Raw genomic sequence first — 27920 nt, forward strand, 5'->3', positions numbered from 1 at the left:
ATTTTCTGAGAAATCCACCGCAGAAGCTGCTTTGGTGGAACGTCAACACCCAAAGGGTACCCAAGGTGCCTGACAATGGAGCCACGAGGAACAACCAGACCCTGCCAGTCCAAGGACTGCAAGTCCGACTCCGTGCAGCTGAGAATGGCTGATTTGAGCGCATTGATGCGAAGGCCAGAGGCTTGACCAAAGATGCCCCAAACATCCAATGCGCGCTTGAGGTTGTCCTTGTCCGCACGCAAAATCATAAAAGTATCATCCGCCAGGGATTGGCTAATGAAGTGCTGTCCTGACGGAAGCGACAGACCGGCCAACTGAGAAGAGGCTACCATATGGGATAACATGGAAAGAACTGGATGTGTCGCGAGGGCAAAGAATAGCGGGCTCAAAGGGCATCCTTGTCTGACAAAGCGGGCAAGTACAAATGGCTCAGTAACACCTCCGTTCAGCATGACTCGCGAAAACGCTGCAACGCTAATGGTGTACATCAGACGAGACATCCGGGGACCAAAGCCCATAGCCGACATAAGTTCAGCAACGAAAGACCAATCCAGATAGTCAAAAGCCTTTTCCAGGTCCAGTTGAATCAGTACTACCTCCTGGTTAGAATGCCTTGCATAATCAATAGCCAGTTGAGCATTCAATACATTGTGCAGAATATTTCGGCCCTTAATGAAACCATACTGTAGAGGGTGCACAATGGCCGGGAGATGCTTATGAAGCCGATTCGCCATTATTTTGGAAAAGATTTTGTACATTGAACCCATCAAGGAAACGGGGCGCCACTGTGTCAACGTAGATGGCGAAGGAACTTTTGGAAGCAGTTTAATAAGGCCTTCTTTCCATGAGGAAGGCATGATCCCGGTTTGCGACACCTGCTGAAACAAAGCCTGCAATGGTTTCGCCAGTTGGGTAGCAAAAGCTTCAAGGAACTCATTGGTGAGACCATCCCAACCCGGGCTTTTATCCTTGGGCAAATGTAACAAGACGTCCATAACGTTCTCTCTCTCTCTCTCTCTCTCTCTCTCTCTCTCTCTCTCTCTCTCTCTCTCTCTCTCTCTCTCTCTCTCTCTCTCTTCCATTTCCAACATTTTGGTATCAGAGCTAGATACGTGGGTTCTGTCTCTCCACCATTCAATCCGTGCCACCCACGTGAAGTTTACTCAGCCAAGCAAGAAAGAGAAGATGTTGTTTTGGAGAGAGAAGCTACTATTTTGGAAGCGAAGTTGCTGTTTTGCAAGAGGTGCTACTCCTCCTTTTAGACTGCATACAATCCCATATGCAATATTGTACGCAACTTGCACACATAGCCTCTCTCGGTCCTACTCATGATATTTTCAGCGTTGCCCACCATTTTCTCAGCCCTGCCTGTCATTTTCTGCAATTACTAATTCCGAGGAAAAACACAAAGACCCTAATTTTTCTAATTCTGAGGTTTTCAAAAATTTCTACAATTACTCATCCATCTTGCTTGTTTCATACCCAATTGCAAAGAAATTATCAATTTCTCAGACTCCATGCCTAGAAATTTGGGGATTCTTTTTTTTTCAATGGTGAATTTTAACCAACTTTCCCAATTTCTAGAAATTCTTTGAAGAAATTTAGGACTTCTGCCCAATTCAAGTTCTCAAGTTGAACCTCCACCGAAATTGCCAACATTGCGTAATTTCTTTGACATTGGTACAATAGATTTGAGGCTTTCCACATTGTTTCTTTTTTTAATTTGCTCCGGCATGCATAACGAGGCAGATTTCAGCTTTGAAATTTTGCAAAGAAATTTGGGGCCTTTGTAGATAACAGGTGGTAGAGCAGCATTATTTTGTTCTCACAACGAGATTTAGCATCAAAATTTGGGGAAATTTGCTATGACAAGCAGATTTGGCATCAAAATTTGGGGAAATTCAAAAGATTTGGTGAGACTCTGCATTAAATTATTGTCAACTATTTTGTTTTGGACACGCATTTCAAGGCAAGTACTGTACACGTATGCATTGCTGTAATCTGCAGGCTGAGTGCTGATTTATGCAACATTGGGCACGTTTAGCAAGATTAGTGACAATTTGGTACTTGCATTCTAGTCTCGTGTGGGGATTTTTAATACTCAACAAAGTACATTCTATACTTCAGCATTGAAGTATTTGGCAACAGATCTTTGTGCATCATTGGCACCATGGCACATCAAGGGCACCAACTACCCATTGTGGAGTTTCATGGTGTGCAAGCTTCTTGTGGTGAAGGATTTGTGGGACTATGTCACTGGTGATCTACAACGACTAGGAGGTCTTGCACCTCAGCATAATGCTAGAGGATAGGTTGTTGGTGCTGCAATTGCTGCCCCTCCTCCTCCTACCAAGGTTCGGCAAAGATGGAACTCATAGAATGCACAAGCACTATCTTTGATTGCCTTGCCAATGAAAAGGGCTACTATTTTGCACATTCCGTGGTTTCCACGCCTCTTTGATGTGCTATGCTCTCAAAGTACAATGGCAAAGGGAAAGTCAGGCAAAATATGAAAAATCAACAAAAGGTTGATATTGGAAAGCCATCAAATAACCCTGCCCAAGACACAGAAAAGTCCAAGAAAAAGGGGAAATGTCATTATTGCAAGAAGCCTAGTCATTAAATTGATAAATGCAGGAAGCAATTGGCCAAAGAGAAGGAGGACTTCGTTATGGCCATCTAGGAGACATTAGATAGCAAATCTACTAATGGTGATACGTCAGCCAACTTTGTGGAGGACTATGCATTTCTTACATTCAAGTTTGATTCTTCAATGGCTGATTCGGTATGTAATGCTACTGAAGCGTAGCATACATGGTATTTTGACAATGGGACGTCAAAGAATATCACTTCTAGAAGGTGTCTCTTTATATCTTTGCATTCAGCCCCTGCTAGGAAGTGTGTTACATGTGCGAACAGCAACAACTATGATGTATGTGGCATTGGTTCAATCACAATTACTGTCGTAGATGGTTCCGATTTTATGCTTTTGGATGTTTAGTTTGTGCTTGGCATTACAAAGAATCTGTTGTCTATATTTACTTTTAATAACATGGCTTTCATGTCACTTTAAGCATGCCCAATGCATTGTCAAAGACAAAGAGATGGATTATGCACTCAGGCCATCTGGCACCCTATATAAGGGTCTCTTCTTGTTGGATACGTATGATAGACACTCTCATGATGCTCTAGCACTTAGTACTCTTTCACTCGCAATGCAGAATGCCGAGCTATGGCATGCCCTCTATGGACATATGAGCTTTGATAGTCTAATGACCCTTCAGAGTTATCAGATGGTAAATGCACTGCCTCCACTAGAGACCCCACCTCCTCATGCATGCCAAGGATGTATTTTCAGCAAAATGCTAAGATTTGCTTTCAAGAAGAATAGTGCAAAGCATGCTGTTCGAAAAGTGCAGCTTATTCACTCTGATCTTTGTGGTCCCATGAAGATACATGCACTTGGGGGTCATCTTTATTTTGTCACCTTTATTGATGACTACTCTCGATATACATCAATGTATAGGATCAAAGCAAAATCTGATGTGTTTATACATTTTAAACATCTTATTACAAAGCTTGAGGCTGAATCTCACGTGGAAGTGCAAACGCTTCGCACTGTTAGGATGACACCTCACATGGAAGTGCAAACACTTCACATTGTTAGGATGACACCTCATCAAAATGGTGTTGCTAAAAGGAAAAATCGGACACTTACGGAGATGGTTCATTGTATGCTGAAAAGCAAGGGACTGGCTTATAAGTTTTGGCTACAAGGCCTTCACTGTGTGAATCGTGTATTAAATTGTGCACCCACTAAGGAACTAAAGATGATCACATCGCTTGAAGCCAGGCATGGCAAGAAACCCAAAGTTGACTACTTTCAATGTTTGGATGCATAGCCTATGCACATGTTTCCAAAGAGTTTCGTGGAAAGCTCAATGACAAGCCTATAAAATACATATTTACAAGCTACAGTTCAAAGAGCAAAGCCTATCTCTTATATGACCCGCGCATGAAGAAAGTTTCTGTTAGAGTAGGGATGTCATATTTACTGAAAATGCTGCATTTTAGCATGATCAGTTTCAAATGCTAACCACTCATGATATCGGTGATGTCTTTGAGGGTCTTTTGCCACTTTCTTTGGAGTCTATGCCTACTGTGAAATGCTAGACAGCATAGAAACAAGGAACAGCCATTCCGGCCTATAGGAATAACCTAACATGTTCCAAACCCTCCGAGGAGGTAAAATGGCCAAGGAATGTTCCCTGCCATTCCCTACTGTTCCTTGCCATTCCTTGCCGTTCCCTATTTGGAACGGCCATTCCAAGCCTATTGACCAAAAATTGACATTTTTTCTAGTTTTTTATTTTTGCACACACACACACACACATACACTCTCTCTCTCTCTCTCTCTCTCTCTCTCTCTCTCTCTCTCTCTCTGTGTGTGTGTGTGTGTGTTTGGTTGAAGATTCGAAGTGTCAAGACAATCCACACGCCAATTAGGAGTCCATGCAAAGTTCAAATTTGATGTACTATCAACTCTCGTAAATCACAATCAAATTTCAGCCTATCCTCATTTCCAAGATAATCATCCATTTATATTGTCTAATTTCAAGAGAAATTGGGATAATTGGGGCAATTCATGGCAATTTGGAGCTATGGGGGCAATCGATTCAATTTTGGGACATTTAGGTCAATTTGGAGCATTCAGGGGTATTGGGGCGATTAGAGGACATTCTCTGGGCAATTTGGGTCATGCAAGGCATATTTGGGGCACTTAAGACAAATGTCGTTCTTCCCGTTCCCCGACCTTAGACGTCCCCCCCGTTCCAAGGGGTCCTGTTCTCGTTCCTGTTAAAATTCCCCATTCCAAGTAGCTATGCCAGACAAACATATTACAGCAAGCAAGTGCTGCACCACATGCTCCCGGACAACAAGGTTATGATAATGGTTTACCTCATGTAGTGGATGATGCAGTACAACCTGAAAGGGCTACTATAAATGTAACCAAAACAATCCCAAGATGGTTGTTATGTACTCTCCAAGAGAGTAGAATGGATGCTCCCTTACCTCAACGCACTAGAAAGGCTGCAAGGAATGCAACACATAATGTTGTTGCCACGGGGGGTTTGGGTTGGCGGGGGGGCTGCCATTTGGCTAATTTTACGAAAGTAGATGATTGTGATGAGCATGTCACTGCTAGATGATAATGAGCCTACTTCCTTGGACAAAGCTTAATAAGATGTACATTGGATGCAAGCCATGTATGATGAATTAGACTCTATTGCCACTAACTCCACATCGGATATTGTGGATTTACCACCTATTAAAAAGGCCATTAGCATGAAGTGGATTTTTAAACTGAAATGCAATGTTGATGGCATTATTGAGAGGTACAAAGCATAGGTGATAGCAAAAGGCTATGCGCAAAGATTATGAGGAAACCTTTGCTCCTACATCCCATATGACTAAGTCAAATGTGTGATTGCTATGGCTACAAATTATGGCTAGAAAGTACATAAGTTAGACATTAGAGACATTAGAATTGCATGGGGGTCTACATGAGGATGTTTGTGCTTCACAACCCTCAAGGTTTGTAATTAAGGGGAAAGAACAAATGGTTTGCAAAACACATAAGGCTTTTTATGGTCTCAAACAAGCTCTCCATGTATGGTACTCTAAATTTGATGCATGTTTGGCCAGCAAAGGGTTCAAAAATAGTCCAACTGCTCCCAATCTATACATTAAGAATGAAGGGGAGGACTTGCCGATTATCATTCTTTATGTCGATGATATGTCGCTCCGTAGACCCAAAGAGGATAAATTTGCAGATTTCAAGGCTGAATTGAAGCTGGCATCTGCTAGGTCAAATATGGGCTGCCTACACTACTATTTGGGGATTTAGTTCACCCAAAATTCGCATGGCATCATCATGTCACAGTCACAATATATGGACAAGCTATTACATAGGTTTAGCATGCAAGACTACAAACCTATGTGCACTCCCATGGAACCAAGCTTAAAGTGGTCTATGCATGATAGTGAAGAGATGACTAGTGTTGCAATTTACAACCAAGCTTTTGGCTATCTAATTTATTTTTGCAACACATACCCTGACATTCAATATATAGTATCTCAAGTGAGTGGATATATGTACAACCCTCCCCCAATACACACACACACACACACACACACACACACTATATATATATATATATATATATATATAGACACACACACACACACACACACACCCCCCAAGTGTTTTGGATCCCCCTCGGATCCGGTCACGCGCAACGTGCCACGGACCATCTCACCATGTCATCCCACCTTACCACGACGCACCATAACACGGTCCCCCTCAACACGGCACAGCACCGTAACACGGCATAACACCACCACACAACATGGTTCCTCAACACAGCACGGCACCTCGGCATGACATGTCAACACAACACAGCATGGCACCACGACATAGCACGGTTCCTCAACTTAACACAGCGCCTCAACGCGACACAACATGGTAACGCGACACGGCACGCCGCCGGCGCAGCTCAACAATCCACCATTGCATCTCCCCCCCACGGGCAAGGAGCTTTTTTCCCAAGGCACTTGAAATTTTCTAGTGCTTATGCAAGGGCTTATATATATATATATATATATATTGGCAAGCTGTTAAGCCAATCTTCAGATATTTGAAAGGTACTCAATCACATGTATTATTATTTTCCAACGAGAGAGACTTGCATCTACAGGCTTACAGTGATTCAAATTGGGCTAATGATGCAAAGACTGGGTAGTCTACTGATGGACACTATTTCTTTTTGGGCCGCTCATGCATTTCATGGCTAAGTAAGAAATAGCCTATAGTGGTTACCTCATCCTATGAGACTGATTCTCTCTAAAGGTCAAAGTGCTATTACACTAGGACAAAATCCTATGTTTCAGGGGCTCGAACAAAACACGTCTCAGAGAGATGCTATATAGGAGAGATTAGTTTTATATATGTGCCTACATAGAAGAATGTTGCAAATATTTTCAGCAAAGAACTTTCTAGTGAGAAGTTTGAGCCTTTTCGAAAGTCCTTGAACTTGCTACTCTTTCGTGATTGATCTTCCTATAGTTCTACCACATTGGCATTGCATGGGGTGTTAGAATTCACCAATTCTATGGGCACTTCCCAATGTTCTAGTTAGTTGGTTTGCAGTGCGAACGCAACTATTCTATGGACTCTAGTTAAGTCAGGGATAGGTCTACCTTACTTGAGACCGATTGTGCTTTCATTCTATCATTCTAGCAATTGCATCTTTTGAGCATGGAACTACTTCCCACTCTTGTTCATTATCTTGTATTCAGTCTCTCTCTTTTTTTTCGTGAAGAAAATTGAATTAGATAGTGAATATTTACATCCGACCATCAGGTCAACATTCTGTGTGTAGCAGTTATTTCTATTACATCAGACCAAGAGGTCAGCATACTCAATCTCTCTCACTCTTTGTGTAACTAATATTTACATGAGGCCTGCAGGCTATCAGAACAACCTATTACATGAACAGTACTATCAGATCACACAGAAGGAGCAGCTGGAGTAGAGCGAACAATCGCCATCCAGGGAGCAGCAATATCCGGAAGAACCAAGTCCACTGACATCATAGAGGAGATTTGCCATAACACTATCCCTCGCACACAGGCTACATGCCCATGGATGCCCGATGCTGAATCAAAAATAAAGGCATTGCGAGTACGCCATATATGCCACAAGGCTGTCCATCTAAGGAAATGAAATAGGCAGGAACAATGTGAACTTAAAGAGGGCATAGAGGACAAATCTCCCATAATCCACGAACGAACTGATACGCGGTGTTGAGTCACCAAGGACCAAACACAGGAAATGAAATTCCAAATCTGTCGCACAACAGGGCAGGAGACAAAGAGATAAAGCAATGTCTCATCACACATAGTGCAGAAAACACAACGCCCAGCAGAGATCTTTCGGGCACGGAGCACTTCGCCTGTTGGAAAACCCCCAATGAGCAGCCGCCACATGAACACTTTTCCCTAATACGAGACCTTAAACTTGCAAAGCTGGATAAATCTTTCCCGCCACTTCTTTTTACTGTCCCTATGATGCCATAACCTATTCACTTTCCCCATGACCCATCTCTTCGCTTCCATCGTCTGATGATATATCTGATTAGCTGGCCTTTTCCCAAAATCATCAGGAAGCACAAACATCCAATCATGCCAAGGATCCAATGGCTGTAATACAGGAAAAGGAAAGAACCTCTAAAGATTGTCCTGTATGGACGACCAAATGTCCCTATATTCACGAGGCACCCGAAAGTACTGACGAATACACCTAAAGGAATAAAGACGGGCCTGCCCACGAATAACACCATCACGGACTGTCTTCAACCCCAACTTAGCCATCTGATTGAACTTGTCTCGCTGCAAATCTTTTTGTGGACAATCCAATAACCTTGAGCAAGCCAGTATTTCTCCTTGCAGCAAATTTTCCTCTTTACAAATATCTGGGGGACGCCAAACTGCAAAACCAAGCATCTCCTGCCAAGAAGCTATCAAATGAGAAAGAAGAAAAGACTAGGAAACCTTTAAAGGCTTCATAGAATTACGCACATGCCACCAGGAAGCATGAATAACAGTGCTACCATAAGAGATGCAATTAGCAATGTCTCAACAAGGATGACACTGACTACATAAACTCTGCATTAGGGAAAGCCTCAAAGCAGCCATATGCAAATTGACATCTAGCAAAGCTGCATCCCCCATCCTTTTCGGAGTGGTCACATTCTGCCAGGAGATCCATACTTGTCCCAAACAATTGCCTTTCTTTTTCCATAGCATAAATCTGATAGGCTGAACCAAATCCAAAATGGACTTCTTTGTCCAAGGAAGTAGTGGCAGAAAGAATGAGATCATACTGATCATTATCCATAGAGCCACTTTTAGTCTAACATGTAGTGGCCAACTCTGGGATTTCCAGTACATGAACCTGTCATGAATTCGGGAGGCCATCCAATCCAGCAAGGCTCGGGGAGCAACCTTCACACCAATAGGGTATCCCAAGTGTCTGGTTATATTACCCCTTGTGATCATAATTCCATTCCAGCCCAAGGCCTGCAGATCATTCTCCGTACAGGAGAGAAGGGTGGATTTTTGAGTATTAATGTGAAGACCCGATGCCAAAGCAAAAAGATTCCAGGCCACCATTGCTCGGTTAACATTAATACCATCCGCCTTAAGGAACATAAAAGAATCATCCGCCAAAGATTGACCCACAAGCTAGTCACCACCAAGACAAGTTAAGCCAACTATCTCACCTTGAGCTACCACTTATCCAGTAATGAGAGTATGGGGTGAGTAACTGAAGCAAACAGCAAAGGGCTAAGAGGACAGCCTTGTCCAAGGGACCGGGATAAGACAATTTCCTTAATAATCCCTCCATTAAGAGCAATATGGGCCAGATCACCCTCAATGATATTATCAACTAGAGAAATCATACGGGGGCCAAAACCCATTGTAGACATTAATTGCCGCAAGAAAGACCAACTAACATGATCAAAAGCCTTCTCAATATCCAGTTGAAGCATAACAACCTATTGGCTAGAAGCTTTGGTATAGTCGATTCCGAGCTGAACATTCAAAATGTTGTGCATAATATTCCGACCTTTAATAAAACCGTATTGATGTGGATGAATGAGGAGCGGAAAAACTTTTTGCAATCTGTTGGCAATAATTTTGGAGAAGATTTTATGTAACGATCCCATAACAGAAATGGGTCTCCATTGTTTCGAAGAGGTCGGAGAGGGAACCTCGGGAAACAATCTGATGACATCAATCTTCCAATCCATAGGCATCATACCAGAGTTCCACACCTGCTGACGCAAGCGAGTTAATGGGTCCTTAAGCAGTTGCACATGGGCTGAAAACACCTCACTAGGAAGCCCATCCCAGCCTGGACTTTTCCTTCTAGGCAAGTGAGACAACACCTCTTCCACTTCATCTTCAAAAATATCAACCTCCATTAGATTCGCTGATTCTGGTTTGACCTGATTACTAACCAGGTCACAAATATATGTTCGAACAGAGAGAACAACATCGGAAAGAATCTCTTGCGGACCAAACAAGGCCCTATAAAAGTCAACAGTCATCCGAATAATAGAGGTAGGATCGGTCACCATATCCCTTGCCCATCTTTTAAGTGCACAATATTTTCCCAAGCATATTTCTAATGCAAACAAGCAAAAAATTGATGAGTTTGACAGTTATTACCATGTAAAGCTTCAGCTTTGGCCAACAGTTTATATTTTGCATATTCCTCTTCCTGAAGAGATTGGACCCTGCCTTTCAGCCATTCAATGCATGTGAGCAAGTCATTGTTAGAGTCCCTAGTTTGACACGGAGACAAGGAATGAGCTAACAAGGATTGAGCATGCTGCAATTCAGCTCGAAACAAGGAAGCATGCTGAATACCATATTGTCGGGATAACGCTCGCTCATTATCCCTAAAAATTGCCTATGCTTCCATCCCTGTAGAGAGGACCCTGGAACTAAAAGAGGCTATCAGTTGAATACCTACCAAAAACTAATTGTGCTGCAAAAAAGATTGATTAAACCGAAGAGGCAAACGCGTAAGGAGAGCCTTAAATGCATGAACAGGTCTATGGCTCATTTCCAAGACCAAAGGGTAATGATCTGACAAAACATGATGTTTTTCCACGCGCATATCGATGACTGTAGGAAGAAAAGAGTCACTTTGACAGATGTATATCCTATCCAATCGACCCAAGTGTTTGGATGCTGAAAAGAACGATAAGTGTATCCAACTTGTGATGGATACATCCACGACCACATGTCCTATTTCAAAGATGCCGCTGTAAGAGCATCCCAAGCCTGTTGCTCAAGACCATCCATAACCGAATCCGGAGAGGTCGACTGCTCTGCAGAAACACATGCATTAAAATCCCCCATAACAAAGCCTAGACAAGCCATGGCAAGGCAGTGCAAGTCTTCCCAAAGCTGACGACGTTCCCTTGCATTAGAAGGAGCATACACGCCTACCATCCACAAAACCTCACCCTCATAAATTATTTCAAGAATCAAAAATCGGCCACGTGGGTCTTGAGAGACCAACAAGGGTTGTAGGGAGGATTTGACAGCCAACATAACTCCCGATCTGTGCGGAAGACGACCATTAAAGAAAACTGCATAATCCTTATATACATATGAAGATCCAGCCAAAGCATGCTGTTTATGCTCCACAGCACAGAAAACATTCCATTTTCCAGCTAGCATCACTTTCCACAACCGATACTATTTTCTACCCGAAGAAATGCCTTTCACATTCCACACAACAATTTTCATGATGAATCACAAATGAAAAGAACTATTGAACCGCCGCTTTTCCTTTCCGTTTTACATCAATAGCTTTGGCAACCTAGAATCTCTCCATTTCACCTCAAATAACATCAACAAGATTTGGCTTCTGCAAACCGGCAATGAAAGCACGAGAAGGGAAGTGATGTTGCTGGGAGCGAAAACCATCCCGAGGAGGCACAAGCCTCCCAGGCGTATCGAATCGCAAAACAAAATCAAAATGCCTTTTATATTCTACTATCAAAGCACGCGAAGATTGGGGTTTCATATAAAACCCCCTTCCTCTATGTTGAAAGGTTTGAGTAATACGGGGTGGCGGAAGATGGGCAAGATTGGGGTGAGAATCTTGTCTTGCATTACGACGAACCAGAGTAACCCAGGAATCCTCCTGAAGAGGCAAATTCCACCCATCCGCAAGCAAAGCACGCTCCCTACCACCATGAGAAACGACCTTCTGGCCATCATCATGGCCATGTTGGAAAAGCTGCTTAGGATTAGCCACGGGCTTCTGAAACATCTGTTGAGGGAGATGGTCTTGCATTTCCATATCTGGGTCCATGGGGCATTGCCCTACCTCCATATTTTTGTCGCATTCCGAAATGAAATTGCCCAACTACCCACATCAGAAACAGTGTCCTGCAAAAGTATCCCATTTCAGCTCATATACCAACGTTTATAACCCTGGAACCTGAAAGCAAATCTTCGTCGGGCAGTTTCCCTATATTCCAAAGCATACATGCCCTATTCCGATCGCGAGAAGCCAGCCAAGGTTCTACCAAAACCTTCCCAATGGATCTCAAAACTAGAGGGAGGAGTCTCCAGAGATGCGCAAGGAGATCCACCACCTCTACCCAAATTGGGCATACTTGTCTCAGCACCTCCTAAAACTCAGCCATGAGTCTCCAAGGGACCACATGAACTAATTGCCCATTCATAAACACAAAAATGCATTGCATAATAAGAGCCTGTACTTCTGCAGAACAAAAAAGAACCTCAAAGAACCCCTTCGGGCCATCATATATCTCTTCCACCAGGGGGGACCTACATACGCCCTGAAACATCTTTGAAGCATTGTTCAAAAAAGGCAAGCATAGACTATAGCCAAGCACGAATTCAGGTCATCAAAGGAGTCCTTCCAATAAAATAAAATATGGCTGCCCTCTCATGGAAAGCAACTATCTGTTGTAAAACCAGGTCGGTTCCCATGACTGCAACTACTTGTTCCCCATCCGGTAGTACACTAGCGTTATCCTCATTACAATGGACATAATCTGACATAAGATGATTGGCAGTGGCCAACATAAACTGTACAGAACCATCAGGCTGTGAACACGAAACATGAACCTCTGGCTGAGACGAATTTGAGCCCAAGACCGGTTCTTCAACCGACATCCTATGACGTTTGCCCATCTCTTCACTTTCCTGCAACGGCCCAAATTCATCAGCCGAGGAATCAGCATCAAGATCGGTGAAGTCTTTGTCATTCCCTTGCCCAATCTGTTGATCGAGAAAGGCCATATCAATGCCATTAGATTCATGCAAATTAGCCATAGCAGCCCCAGATTCCGAACACAAAATTATTTCTCTCTCTCTTGCACTCTCTCGCACACTCTTTCACTATACAGGGGTAGATTTGATGTCACGAGGACGTGAAAATTTGATGCTTTGCTTATGTTTAATTGACATTTGATTAAACGATTAATCAAATGTGCAATTAAAAGATGCACATGTGAGGTGCAAGCTACTTTTTTTTTACAGTTGAAGGCCCAAGGACCCTGTGAAAAAGATGGGTATCAAAGGCAAAAGTTGTAACAAGTTATAGTTGTTAGGTTCTTACGTGAACTATGGTGTCAATTTGCCCCTAGGACCGTTATTGGCCATTAAGTGTCAGTGGTGACACTAGGGCCTAGGCATTAATTAATGGATTAACGCATGTCCAAGGGTCAATTAATGCATGGGACCACTTTGGGTTGCAAATGGCCAAGCCAATTAATTTTTGGATGGGCAAGGTCAATTTTCTGGGCATGGATTAAGGGCTGAATTAATTTTCAGAATTAATTAATTTTGAAAATTAATTAAATGGCTAGAAATTGCTGAAAATAAATTAAGAAATCTGCCACTTAACAAAACTTTCCCATGCAAGTGGGGGAAAGGCTAAATAGGGCTGAAGGGAGAGGGAAATCTCGTTTTTTCATTTTGAAGTTGTTGGGAAGAGGTGTTGGACTGTTGCTGCCAGCTTTTGGGGCCATTTCCCAGCCATTGGAGACCATTTTGGTGGAGATTGCATATTCTTGACCTTGGGAAGCTGGCAATTGTTGCTGATGCACTTTCTGCTTAAGATCACAGTCTCTGATGCTCCTATTGTTATTGGTGCATCCATTCGGGGCTGGTACAGCAGGGCAGCAACTGATTTTGATCACTTCTTCGCGACAAATCTTGGAATTTTCTCTCTCTACAGCATTCTCTCATCTCCTTCAGCCTATGCTCAACCATTCTCAGCAATTCTCAGCCACCTTGGGATTCGTGCCAGAGATTGAAGGCTCAAGGGATTGAAATCAGCAGCTGATAATTGAAGATTATCAAGGGATTTTAGGAGCCAGCCCATCCCAAATTGATTTGGGGCAGCATTTGGCCAGCCAAGGGTCAAATTGGAGAAGAAGTCCTAGGTGAATCAAGGGGCAAATGACCCAAAAGGCTTGCTGGTCATTTAAGACAGCAAGAGCAATTGGTTAGCAGGACGAGATTGAAGAATCTCGAGTTGTACTCCTTCCAATTGAATGAAAGCTAAAGAAATACCGCAAGGGGCGCCAATTTTGGGGCCAACAGGGTGTCTACTATCCAGGAATGTTATGGTAAAGTGTATATCTTATTTTATGTGCATTTATTTATTGCTGTAATTAAGTCTTAAATCAGGTTATCACCACCCACTCCAATAAGGAAGGCTGGTTTCATTTGCTCTCGTTATCAGTGCACAGGGGCAGCTTGCACTCGTACTAAATGTCTGCTCTGCAGGCTCAAAATAAGGGCGCTTAGAGGATGCGCAGCAGACTACAAGACTGTAGTTCGCGTACTGCCTGGGAGCATGAAGGCAGGCCATGCAAGGCGGGGCAGAGCTAACCCTTCACCTCACTCAAGGACTGTGAACGACGAGGAGATCTAGGCGAAACTCTGATCGCAGAGCAGAAATGGTAGCAACAGATGACAGGCCTACAAGCGCAGGGCTCGCGGAAGGCTAGAACAGGCCAGGCGGAGGCAGCGAAACACTCTCTCTGTGGCGCACACTGACAGGGACCCGTTGACCATATGCAGACTGCGCGAGATGGTACAAGCAAGGGTTTGATCAAGTCGGTGCAGAAGGATAGTCGCGACACTCTCTCTCTCTCCCTCTCTCTCTCTCTCTCTCCCTCTCTCTCTCTCTCTCTCTCTCTCAATGGCCAAGATCTAACAATTTAACATGTTGGAATCACAAAGGAGGGGCAAGTACTGTGGACTACTTGATAGGCTCACTAGCATTGATACCAAACTTCCAAAACTTTAAGGTATCTAAGAGACCAATTAGCATAGCAACAGATCATGCTATTTTGACATTCATGCTCTCTTGTGTACATATGAAGCATGAAACACCATGCCTCCCTAAACATCCCAAATACTACTTTACAGGAGACACCTAACACATCTACAGTGGTTCTCTGCAGACCAGTTTACATACATTGGACTTGACTAGATTGTTGGAAGAATATACAAGGGATTTACGAGAGGCCATACATGGATCAGTCATGTATGCATTCCCACAAACCTTGCCCCAATGTAGACCCACATGATCTACTACCCCCCAAAATAGTTGGTATCATGATGAGTGTAGAGTCACCCGAGTTGCTTACAAAGAGAAGTGGAGCTAGGCACTCAGACACATTGCCAAGCAAAGGCGTTCTTCAAACGCCTTGTGCGAAAGAAGAAACGAGACTACTTAGCAAAAGCAAAAGCAGAGATATATCAGCTATTTTTGGGGCAGGATAGCAAGAGCGCATGGAAGATGTTTCATGAAAGACAGTCCCCCCATACAGATTACATCACCAGATGCTTAGTTTGACTATGGAAGACAGCTATATGACCTGCCAGGACAGCCACCTATGCAGCCCCCACAAGCTTATAGACTGACATAATGGTCTTTCTTCACATGGAAAATGGTTAGGGATGCTATCTATAGATCACAAAATGGGAGGGCACAGGATGAGGATGGACTAGTAGTAGAACATTTCTCACATGCTTGTGAGATATTAGCACCCATATTAGCACATATGTTCAATGGAGCAATATGTGAAGGTTTCCCTACAAGTTGGTCAAACAACACTATAATTCTGCTATTTAAAAGTGGTGATCCCCTGATTCCTAGCAACTACAGGACTATCATGATCGGTCATACTTTGGCCAAGATATATGGATCTATATTGGAGCATGAACTTAGTGAGTGGGCTGAAATGCAAGGCAAGAGAACACAAGGAGAGGCACGTTTCAGACAAGGATATACCACGTTCAACCATATTCTCACACTTAGAACCATTATTGAGGAGGGTCGAGCCCGAGACAAGAGGGTCTATTGTTGCTTTGTAGACTTTCGCAAAGCTTTTGATACGATGCCTCCTACACGCATCATGCACAGATTGTAGGACATTGGAGTACTAGAGGGTATACCATGGGGTGTTTATGCATTATATGAGGCAATGACAAGTCATGTACTGGCACCTGGGGGCTATCAGCAAGGATTGACAGTACCATAGGAGTGAAACAAGGATGTCCACCTTCACCCACATTGTTTGGTCTATACATAGATAAAGTGTCTAATTACATAGATAGAGGAGAAGGAGCTTGAGCCAACTTGGCACAAGTGCTGATACCGATATTATTGTATGCAGATGATATTATTATGATTTCATATTCACCGGAGGGATTGCAGTGCCATCTAGATGCTTCGCACATCTTCTATAGAGATAAAGACCTCACAATGAACCTTGGGAAGACCAAAACCATGGTTTTCAATACTTCAGCAGCATGGGTGACTAGATCTATGTACCAATTCACATTTGAGGGAGACATACTAGAGCATGTGAGGGAATATGTCTATTTGGGAGTCACCTTCTCCGACCCACGTTTTTCGTTGAGAGGGGCATCAGAGGCACGTCTAGCACATGGATACGCAGCACTAGGGGCACTTGAGAGTCAATGTGCTCACATACAGTTCTTGGAGCCCCGCACCAAACTCTGGTTGTTTGACACCCTAGTCACACCTACATTACTATATGGAGCAGAGGTATGGGGTTGCAGCTTGTACCACAGGCGTCTTAGCCCACTCACTGATCAAATCGGAGTAGAGAGGGATTATTTTGATGGTTGGGATAGCATGGAAAGGCCATTGATCATGATGATAGCACGCATGATTAGGAGTAAGCCCTCCACCCCACATCCCATTGTCAGACCAAAGTTAGGGGTAACACCTATAGTTACGAAGGAACTCTTCAGGGCAGTGACCTTTTGGCACAGACTATGGGAACTTCCACACCATAGATACTCTAGATTGGCACTAACCTCATCTAGACAACTAGCAGCAAGAGGCAAGAAGAACTGTTGGTTTTCACGGATGGCTATTTGGATGAGCCTACATGGTTTGGATATTGACCGTCTTCCACCTTTGGATTATAGCCTTGACTGCCCTACACTTTCTCTCAACCGATCAGAGTTGAACCAAGTGATTAGAGCTGATATCTTGACGATTAAGACAGCAAGGACATGGATCCATCCACCACTCCCTCTAGGATCGAGGATGGAGTTCTACAAGAGTCATTTCTTGTCTCTCTGATAATGGCTTCATTATTCGGCCAGCATATATGGACACCCATCTCTCCCATAGTGTACGGGTTGCTATCAGACACATTCGCACCTCCTCATATAGGCTTCAAATGGAGACAAGCAGATGGAAAAATACCCTAGCAGAGGATAGGACTTGCTAGCTTTGTGGTTAAGAGCCTAAGACGTAGGAGCACCACATATGCAGATGCAGAGTATACTATGACATACAAGGACGGTACCACTGCCTCTTCTGTCATGGATTTGGACCCCTTCGTCACATCATGGAGTACAAGGACCAGAGATGCCTAGATCTTTTCCTCCTGGAGCTCCGAGACACACCAAACTGCACTACTGCGAGACAGGAGGCCAGCTCACCCAGAGGGACACACACAGAGAGCAGTGACAGACTTCTTCCACAAAGCCGACCCTACTGACACTACCAGCCTAGCAGAGATAGAGCCACCTCGCCGGACACCTTAAAGGCCACGCTGTGGAGTCACATTGGATAGAGCCATTTCCCTTCGTCGAGCACAACGACTCCATCTACGAGGACCACGTCCAAGGAGGCCACACCACAGTCAGATTAGAGCCATTATCACGAGACACCGAAGACTCACCACTAGGCATATCAGTAAAGCAGCTAGGGACCGCATCATAGCTAAGATCATGTGCAAATCTTGAGATCAGCTACAGCCCATAGTCTCCACCACACTTTTGTGCATGGTTCTATCAGATCTGGTTCTCCTGTCCTTTCCTTTTCTTTTCTATCGATGGAACAACACTACACATGGTTCAACCCTAGTACAGTCCCATCACATAGTTATTTTCAGTATTGTTTCATAGGTAATCCACTTATTTCTAATGTTATCTTTACCTTACTGATGAGATGACATTAGACATGGATGTACTCTGGATTTTATCTCATAGGCCACATTGGCCTTATGTAGACGTTAACCTCTCTCTCTCTCTCTCTCTCTCTCTCTCTCTCTCTCTCTCTCTCTCCATTTCCAACAAGCTCCAAATCCCGCAGGAGCCCACCCTTGCTTTGCAAGATTTTGATACTTCTTCAATACAAGAAAAAACCCTATTTGATTTTCCATCTTAGCAGTTCACTACCCTCCAAATACTGCTGAAAGAGAAAATGACAAGTGCTATTTATGCAGCTAATGTGTCACCATTCTTGTCAAGAGTTACTATCAACAAATCTTTCCATCCAAAAAGTGTTTTCATAATTAAAATATTACCAACATCTTGTCTCTCCTCCACCTTCTCACCAGCAAGTGAAATAGCTAAGCTATGGCCAATGTGGGCCTATTTTTTCAAACATCAAGTCAAATCTAAGGAAAGAGCTTCAACATATATAATGGGGGCTTTTATAGAACCCTTTGGTCGAGCTTTTTCTAGTCACTCCCACACTCAACCAAAATGGGGATCATTGGCACTTCATGCAATTATTAGTCTATCTGCACGGTGACATTTCTCTGCCTCCCTACTAATTTTCAGACACCTACCTTTCACATTTCCACAAGCTCCCAAAAATGACCAAGAAACATAAGCCACCTAGCTGCTGACCACAAACCTATGCCGTGAACTTGTGGGTTGTTTTCACCTCTAGAGGTTCTTTTGGTGCTTACAATGCAGTTGTTGAATCCAAATCAGCCACAACATAACTGCGCATTCTTTGGATTTCCATGTTTTGGTCACATGTCCAGTTTTTATATTAGCACTTAGTTGCTTACCACTGGCCACTCTACCACGTGCCACCTATGTAGGGACCCCCTCAAGACAACTCATGATTGTCTTTACAATAACCCTCATGCTTAGCAAACGTGGCTCAAATACTTTGAACTACCTCCTTGTGTATTCACTTACATCTAAACCATTAGACTGCACACCAGAGCTTGGCCAATGAACTTTGGTCTTCCTCTTCCCATAGTGGTCAAGACTCCCAAAAACCTCTAGAAAGGAAACAGGTTTCCTACCCGCTTCCTAAGATATTGATTCTTAGGAAGCGCCTGAAAACACTTCTAATAGATGTAGCAAAGATGAATGGACCTAGGGTTTAGATTCATTAAAATGCAAACAAAGAATCCTTGTTCATGTTGGGTATTTTACTCGCGCGTTACTTACGCCTACGCTCATATGGGAGTGTCGGTGATCAGTAGGACACGGGGGCACTTTTTACTCTCGGTAGGAGAGGTTTTTTCCCCAGACTTATGGTCTTATTATCGTATGTACTTATGTGCTTATGTTACACACATTTGGGCACTTAGTGTGTGTCGGGTGTGAACACCCCCCTACAACCCTAAGGTTTAAGGGTTGTACTTTGTACTTTCAGATTACACTCATTCAGTCTATTCTCTTGGGTGTCGTGCTTCAACTCTGTCTCTCTCACTCTCACACTGTCTACTGAATCTGGCTGTACCTCGATCCTCTGCTCTCACATTTGGTATCAGAGCAGTCTTCAGTCTGCTGCCTGCAGCCCCCGCCAGCTCTGCCCAGTCGAGCCGCAGCTCGTCTGCCCGCCAGCAACGTCTGATCCTGTTCGTAGATCCCATTGGTCTCGCCCTGTACCTACGTGCTGCCACTGCACCTGCATGCACCGCCATCTCAGCAAAGAGCCACTCTCTGCCCTGTGCTTGCCCAACGTGTCCCTGCACTCGTCAGTTTTGCCAGCAGGCCTGGACGTCGACAGCCTCCAGTCACCAGCGCAGCTTCAGTTGGTCGTCTCCAGTCGCCAGTGCCACCCGCCAGTTGCAGCTCACGTCAGCCTGCTCGTCCGCCAGGGCCCCGTTTCCTGCGCCGCCTGTCATCCTGTCCGTCAGACGCCAGGGCTCCACGTCGTCCACCAGGGCCCCGTTTCCTGCACCGCCTGTCTACCTCCACGAGTCAACGCCTACTCGCGACCGTCCTGCCCGCCATTTGACGCCTCCATGTTAGCTCGCGACTCTCCACGCCAGCTTGCAACCGTTTCCTGCGCCTGCGCCGCCTGTCTACTTCCACGTCAGCAGTTCGCGACCTGCGTCTGCTCACCAGCTTGCTCTACATCAGGTGCAATTTTAAACAATTTTTTTTTAAATTTCAGCCCAGAACACAGTTCTGGAAGTGGAGGTTCACACGCGGCAACACGGAACAAGTGCAGGGAAAAATTTCATGCAAATTTTTAGACTGGATCGTCAGACATTTTGGGGCTTTTGTGTATTTGGAAGACAGTTGCATTTGGACTGCTGATACAGTCACAGAAAGACTGTTTTTGACAGAAATTTTGGCAAAATTTTTGGGGATTTTGACATAACAATGTTGCATTGCACTGTTTGCACCTTGGAAAGCGTGCAGTAAAAGACAGTTTTCTGACAGAGTACGCCCTTGCACATTAGTTGCAGAAACGTATTTGCTGCAATTTCTGGAAATTTGCAGATTTCCAGTTCGTACTGCTTTGACATTGCTCATTTTGTCTTTGGAAATTTGTCATCATGGCAAATCAGGGAGGTGATTTTTTTACGTATGTATCCAAGGAGGACAGACTCGACGGAAACAACTATTCCCTTTGGTCATTCATGATGAAAAATGTATTAGTGGCCAAGAATTTATGGGATTATGTCAGTGGAGAGGAAACTCGACCGGGAGTTGTAGCTCCCGCTACTCCTCCCCATGGCGCACGTGGACAACGGGGACCTCAGCCCGCTCCACCTCAGCCACTTCCTCCAAGAACTGCAGCTCAAAAAGCTTGGGATACCCGTGATGCACAGGCCTTGTCGCTGATTGCTCTGGCAATTCAGCGATCCATCATACCTCATATCCGTTCGGCATCTTCTTCACGAGATGCATGGTTGACTTTGGAGCATATGTTTGCAAGAAAAAATGAGACACGGATCTCTTTCTTGAAGAAAGAGTTGGAAACTCTGAAGATGCATGAAGGTGATTCTATGCAGGATCACTTAAACAAGATTCAGGACTTGAGGGAGCAGCTCATGAATGTAGATGAGTATTTTTTGGATGTACAGTTGATATCCACCACCTTGAATTCCCTACCTCCTTCGTACTTGTCTTTTCATACTGCATTGAACCTCACCATGAGGATTGCTGAGCACCCACTCACTTTTATTCAGCTGGTTAGCTTGCTTCTAGAGGAGGAGCAAACACGGAAAAATAGTGGTGTGGATGCTATAGTCTCTGAGCAGGCTTTTGTGGCAAGACAGAAAGGCAAGAACATCAAGGTGAAAAATGCTCCACAAAGTTCTGGCACTTCGGGCACATCGCAGAATCAATCACAAGGGGGGACGCAAGCAAAGAAAGGAAAATGTCATTATTGTAAGAAGCCCGGCCACTATATCACTGAGTGCAGAAAGCGCATTGCCAAAGAGAAGAAGAAGGAGTCAGGAATGTCTGTTTCTACTACTCCTTCCATTGCTAGTGAGTCCGCGTCCTTTGTTGTGGACAAGGACTATTGTTTTTACACTTGCAGTTATGACATCTCTTGGGCCGATAGAGCACTTAGCTCTACACAGGATGCTGACACTTGGTTCTTTGACAGTGGTGCTTCTAGACATATCACATCTCACAGAGATTTGTTTGCTTCAGTTAGTGCACCTCCCGTTGGGAAATCGGTACAGTGTGCCAATAATGCATCATACCCTGTTCGTGGTATTGGGGAGATTCAGCTCACAGCCATTGATGGCTCTATTCTCCGCCTGCAGGATGCTTTGCTTGTGCCTGGAATAAAGAAGAATTTGCTTTCTATTTCTTCTTTGGCACGTTGTGGTATGCAGGTCACCTTTGATGGCGACCGTTGCATGGTTCGAGAAAAAGAATGCATGACTTTGGTCTTGACAGGATCTTTGTGTCATGGTTTATATAAGTTGGATGCTCTTTCAATAGATCAGTCAGCATACTTGACATCCACTCTTACTCCTGCTATGATACAGGCGGAGTTATGGCATGCTCATTTAGGGCATGTAAACTTTGGCAGCTTGATACTTTTACAGCATACTCAGATGCTGGATGGCTTACCTCTCTTGGAGAGACCTCCCGAGCACTTATGCGAGGGATGCATTTTGGGGAAAATGCATCGGTTCTCATTTCCTCGTGATGTTGCTTCCAGGGCAACAACCAGATTGCAGTTGGTGCATTCAGATGTTTGTGGGCCTATGCAGACCATGTCATTGGGTGGTTGTTATTATTTTGTGACATTCATTGATGACTTCACACGTTTTTGCTAGGTCTATTGTTTGAAAAAGAAGTCAGAAGTATATGATGCATTTTTGGCTTTCAGTGCACTTGTTGAAAACCAATCTGGATGCCACATTAAGACTCTCCATTCGGACCGAGGGGGGGAATACATGTCCTCTATGCTGAATTCTTTTTTGCAGCAGAAGGGCATAGTACATCAGTATACTATAGCTTATACTCCACAGCAGAATGGGATAGCAGAGAGGAAAAATCGGTCACTCATGGAGATGGCCAAATGTATGCTGAAGGCAAAGAGCTTACCTCATAGTTTTTGGATGGAAGCAGTCATGTGTGTTTGCCATATTTTGAACAGATGCCCTACCAAAGCCTTGAAGACCATCACACCATTTGAGGCTTGGAACAGTCGTAAACCTTCTGTTGGTCACTTTCGTACCTTTGGGTGTCTTGCCTATGCCCATATTCTACAGGTACTTAGAAGAAAATTGGACAACAAGGCTGTTAAGTGCATTTTTATGGGATATAGCAATGAGAGCAAAGGCTACAAACTCTATGATCCCATTACTAAGAAGGTTTTTGTCAGCAGGGATGTTGTTTTTGATGAAAAATCAGAATTATCCTTGGCTGGTTTGGACACATATCAGGCTGCCCGTGATGTTTTTGAAGGGCTGCTGCCCATTACTTTTGGTGATTCAGCTGGAGGTTCACAAAATGAACCTAATGTTCAGCCAGCTGCTCCTATGGAAAGTGCAGAAATTCAGCCATTGGCTGATCGGAATACTCAGCATAATGCTGAAACAGAAATTTACAAGAGCTTGCACACAGTCAGGATGCTAGACAGCTACCTAGATGGTATTTGCAGACTATGCAAGATAGTCCTTTGGATGCACCCATGGCTGGTCGTACTAGAAGGCAAACTCGTTTGCATGATTCAACACATACCATGGAGTTTATTATGGCAGCAAGTACTTTTGATAATGAAGAGCCTGAATGTTATGAGGATGCACAACACAGTGTGCATTGGATGGCAGCCATGCAAGCTGAATTAGATTCTATTACTAAGAATCAAACTTGGGATTTGGTGTCCTTGCCATTTGGGAAGAAAGCCATTGAAACAAAATGGGTCTACAAATTGAAAAGAAAAGCAGATGGATCCATTGATAAATACAAGGCACGGCTGGTAGCTAAAGGCTACGCACAGAAAAAGGGCATTGATTATGAGGAGACATTTGCTCCTACTTCCCGTATGACGACTATCAGGTCTATGATTGCTTTGGCTGCACATTATGGTTGGACAGTCCATCAGCTAGATATCAAGACTGCATTTTTGCTTGGGGAACTTCAGGAGGAAGTTTATGTACAGCAGCCCATTGGTTTTGCAGTTGAAGGCTCAGAACATTTGGTATGCAAGCTCAAAAAGGCACTATATGGTTTAAAACAAGCTCCTAGAGCTTGGTATGAAAAGATAGATGCTTTCTTGCTTGGTCAGGGGTTTCTAAACAGCTCATCTGAGTCTACCCTTTACGTATGTAAAGAAGGGGGATCCACGCTGATTTTATGTCTTATGTTGATGACCTTTTGCTCACTGGAACACATGCTGATCAGATTTCAGCATTCAAACAAAATTTGCAGCAAACTTTTGACATGTCTGACTTGGGAGTTTTGCATTACTACTTGGGCATCCAGTTCATACATAATGCTCGAGGTATTGGGTTATCACAGTCACGGTATATTGGGCAGCTTCTTGAGAAATTTGGCTTACAAGATTGCAAGCCAGTTACTACTCCCATGGAACCTGGACTAAAACTGTCATTACATGATGACAGTGATTTGTTTGATATACATACATATGCTCCTACAGTTGGATGTCTTATCTATCTATGCAATACTAGGCCGGACATACAATTTGCGGTTTCAGCCTTGAGCAGGTATATGCATCAGCCATGTATGTCACATTGGCAAGCTGTCAAGCGTATTTTCCGCTACTTGCAGGGTACTCCTTCTCTTGGGTTGCTTTATGCCAAGGGGGGACCACTGCATTTACATGCTTACAGTGATTCTGATTGGGCTGGTGATTATGATACACGTCACTCTACTAGTGGCAATTGTTTCTTTCTTGGCACTTTTTGCATTTCTTGGCTTAGCAAGAAACAATCCACTGTTGCCACATCGTCATGTAAAGCTGAATACAAGGCAGCTTTCAGCACCACAGTTGAATGCGTATGGCTTAGACGCTTGCTAGCTGATTTGGATGTATTTGTTACTGAGCCTACTCCTTTGTTCACTGACAGTCAAAGTGCCATTGCAGTGGCACGGAACCCAATGTTTCATACTCGCACGAAACACATTGAGATTCACTATCACTTTGTCAGAGAGAGGCTACATGCAGGTCATATCAGCCTTGTCTATTGTCCTACCACCAGTAATGTGGTAGACATCTTCACCAAAGCTCTTCCTCGTGACAAATTTAAAGCATTTCGCGATACTTTAAATTTGATATCCTTTGATGGCGGATGATCCTTGTACTCTTGATTACTCTTCACTCCAAGGGGGTTTGTTGGGTATTTTACTCGCGCCTTACTTACGCCTACGCTCATATGGGAGTGTCGGTGATCAGTAGGATACTAGGGCACTTTTTACTCTCGGTAGGAGAGGTTTTTTCCCCTGGACTTATGGTCTTATTATCGTATGTACTTATGTGCTTATGTTACACACATTTGGGCACTTAGTGTGTGTCGGGTGTAAACACCCCCCTACAACCCTAAGGTTTAAGGGTTGTACTTTGTACTTTCAGATTACACTCATTCAGTCTATTCTCTTGGGTGTTGTGCTTCAACTTTGTCTCTCTCACTCTCACACTGTCTACTGAATCTGGCTGTACCTCGATCCTCTGCTCTCACAATTCATGTATTACCTACACAACTAGTGACAAATATTCGCTAAGGTCCAAACATTATCAATTTTGAAAGAACACAAATGTTGTGATTACCATGTCAAAAGTAACACGAGTCATGACATCAAGACACGACATGCAAAAGATAACTTCAAAACATCAGAATCATAAACATGACAATTTAGGCATGGAAAATGGTAATGAAACTGTCAAGTAGTGGCTTGGCACATTTCAACATTCAAAAAACCAACGCATATGTAGTAAGTATAAATCTTCAAAGTCTAGAGCCAAAGTCAAAACTTGAAACACAATCTTCAAAGTTGCTTTCTTTGTAGGTAAGACCAAAAATTCATTCCTAGTTACCTACTCGTGTTCTTCTTTTTTCTTTGGAGCCTTGGGTGGATAAGAAACTATTTCACAAAGAGAAAACCTTTTGGAACCATCCAGTAGTTTCCCATTTTACAAAATGAGTTTCCATTAATTATAACCCTTACCTAGGATATCATGCTGCCCAAAAAAACCCCCAAAAAAACCCTTTTCCCTCCCCCATTTGCCAGGTTGAAAAGTTCCTCTATCCCCCATCCCAAACTTTTGTTCTTGATTGCCACCCTACAGAGCGACCCTGCCAAGAGAGTGCTTACATCTTCTATGTTTACATCTCCAATGTATGGTGATTTTTAACTAACAGCATCATGTTCAAAAAAACACTTGCAGAACATACTCTTCTAACAAACCACAAAAGGACCTGAAAAAATATGAAAAAGCTTAAGCTCTAAATACAAAACTGAGTATAGGACTGAGACATTTTAGGGAGAGCACCTTTCATTTCAGCTGGAGGAAACTCATGAAGCGCTTTCTGAAGACGCACAGCACTCTGTGGACTAACTATTCTTGCCACCAAACCTTCTAGTATTTCACCTTGAGCCTCTGTATGGCTCACGGTTCCTGTAAAGGAAAGAAAATATCACCATTAAGCCAACACTCTATTTTGATAAAATGCAGCTCTCTCTTAACATACATCTCTCTCTTAACACTGCAGCCTTTAAGAGGGGAATAAAAGCACTGGCTGGCTCTGTAGGAAGTACAATACACCAGAAAAGCATGAAAATATTCTAAGCAAATGCCTAAATGATCAAAGCTCCAGTTAGACAAAACACACATTCTAAAATAAACAAGCAATAGTGTGATCATATAAATCAGAAACAACCACAGTCAAATAATGAAGTGAATTACCTGGCACAGATACATCAGCAAGTTGATCCATGATATTGCTTACAGGGGTTGCAGTACCTTCCTCGCTGAGTGCATCGTATGCAGCAAAAAAAGATGTGGCTGATTTTCTTTAACATCACACATAGAGTACATGCCATTCAGACTCTGATCCACACTAGAGGTTCTGACATAACCATACAACAAGACCAGCTATGAGGCTATGACATCCTTCTAAAGAATTTGCAGAAACAACCTGCATGAAAATAACCAGACATGATTTGTGGGAAGCCTCCACTTGCGACAGAAAGCTATCAGGTCTGGTGTAGAGTAAAAACGGGGCTTATTCTTCAAATCTGTCACCGCAGTAACCACCGCTGGAAAATGTGAAAGAGTACTGTTAATTGAGTGTCAATGTGGAAAGCCACCATTACAAACAAAATACAGAGATTCTGCACTTCCAACCTATGTTTAGCATAATACCAACATTAGTAGAACATTTGAACAATGTAAGAAATGAAGAAGCCAAAACTATGACTTTGGTTGCAACTGGATGAAAACAGTGAAAAGGAGCTGTGATTTTTCTTCTCTCCCACTTAATATTAAATCATTCTATCAAACACTTCCTTGCATCATTTATTGCGGTACAAGAGATCTGCAACTTCACATTTATTGGCTACTAGGCTGGGAAGGAGGATACAAATGAGAAGGATCAGAGCACAGCCAGCAGCCACACCCCATTGGCACAGAAAAGGAATCACTGTTGAGTTCTTATATGATTTCTGGAGGAAGCTACATGACAGCTTTAGGCCAAGGAAGATATCCTTATTATTATGGCTTGTCCATGATAAGGCTATCATTTAGAAAGTGTCATATGTGCTCTTCATCACAGTGAGGTACCTATTAGTGACAGACTCTGGAACCACCTCCAATACATGAAGAAGGTATGTATAGCCCTTATTTGTGCAAGAATCAAAAGATTGCAACATGCACACTTTAGAAGTGCAAAAACAGGTGTACCTCCAATCATTTGCTGTAATGATACGACCAGAATCTGATCAGTGTTCACTATCTATGTTTTCAAATTTTCAAATTCGCTGATAAACATCAGTACATACCATAATCGCTCAAAGGGCGCTGGCCATGATCACCAAGAACAGCAGTGACCAGCTCCATTGATATACAAAGTCGATGTTTCTGATCAAGGCAATGTTTTTGATAAGTAGCAAAAACCTAAAACTCTCAGATAATCATAAAGAAAGATTTTCCTTTCTGAGACTTGGCATCGACAATAAGGTAATTAAAGACATATTTTGGAGCAAACAACCAGGTCAATTGATAACCTCTTGTAAATGTTTTGACAAAACACCAACCAAAAATGGTTAAC

At 43.3% G+C, this 27920-nt stretch overlaps 1 protein-coding gene across 2 annotated transcripts in view; it reads right to left on the reverse strand.

The window, feature by feature from the left end:
• The window catches only part of LOC148012131 (tRNA ligase 1-like), a 225849-nt gene that overhangs the window by 102483 nt on the left and 95446 nt on the right, over positions 1-27920 (reverse strand). For both annotated transcript variants that reach the window (XM_087669540.1, XM_087669539.1), the window contains 4 exons: positions 27652-27730; positions 26790-26910; positions 26558-26664; positions 26144-26269 (listed from right to left, as the gene is read on the reverse strand). In XM_087669540.1, coding sequence (XP_087525666.1) covers positions 26144-26269; positions 26558-26664; positions 26790-26910; positions 27652-27730 — 433 coding nt within the window. The remainder of the gene's footprint in view (positions 1-26143; positions 26270-26557; positions 26665-26789; positions 26911-27651; positions 27731-27920) is intronic.

Source organism: Lygodium microphyllum, chromosome 27, assembly GCF_053477565.2.
Source record: "Lygodium microphyllum isolate KBCC chromosome 27, Lygodium_microphyllum_v1.1.10, whole genome shotgun sequence".
NCBI classification, from domain to species: Eukaryota; Viridiplantae; Streptophyta; class Polypodiopsida; order Schizaeales; family Lygodiaceae; genus Lygodium; species Lygodium microphyllum.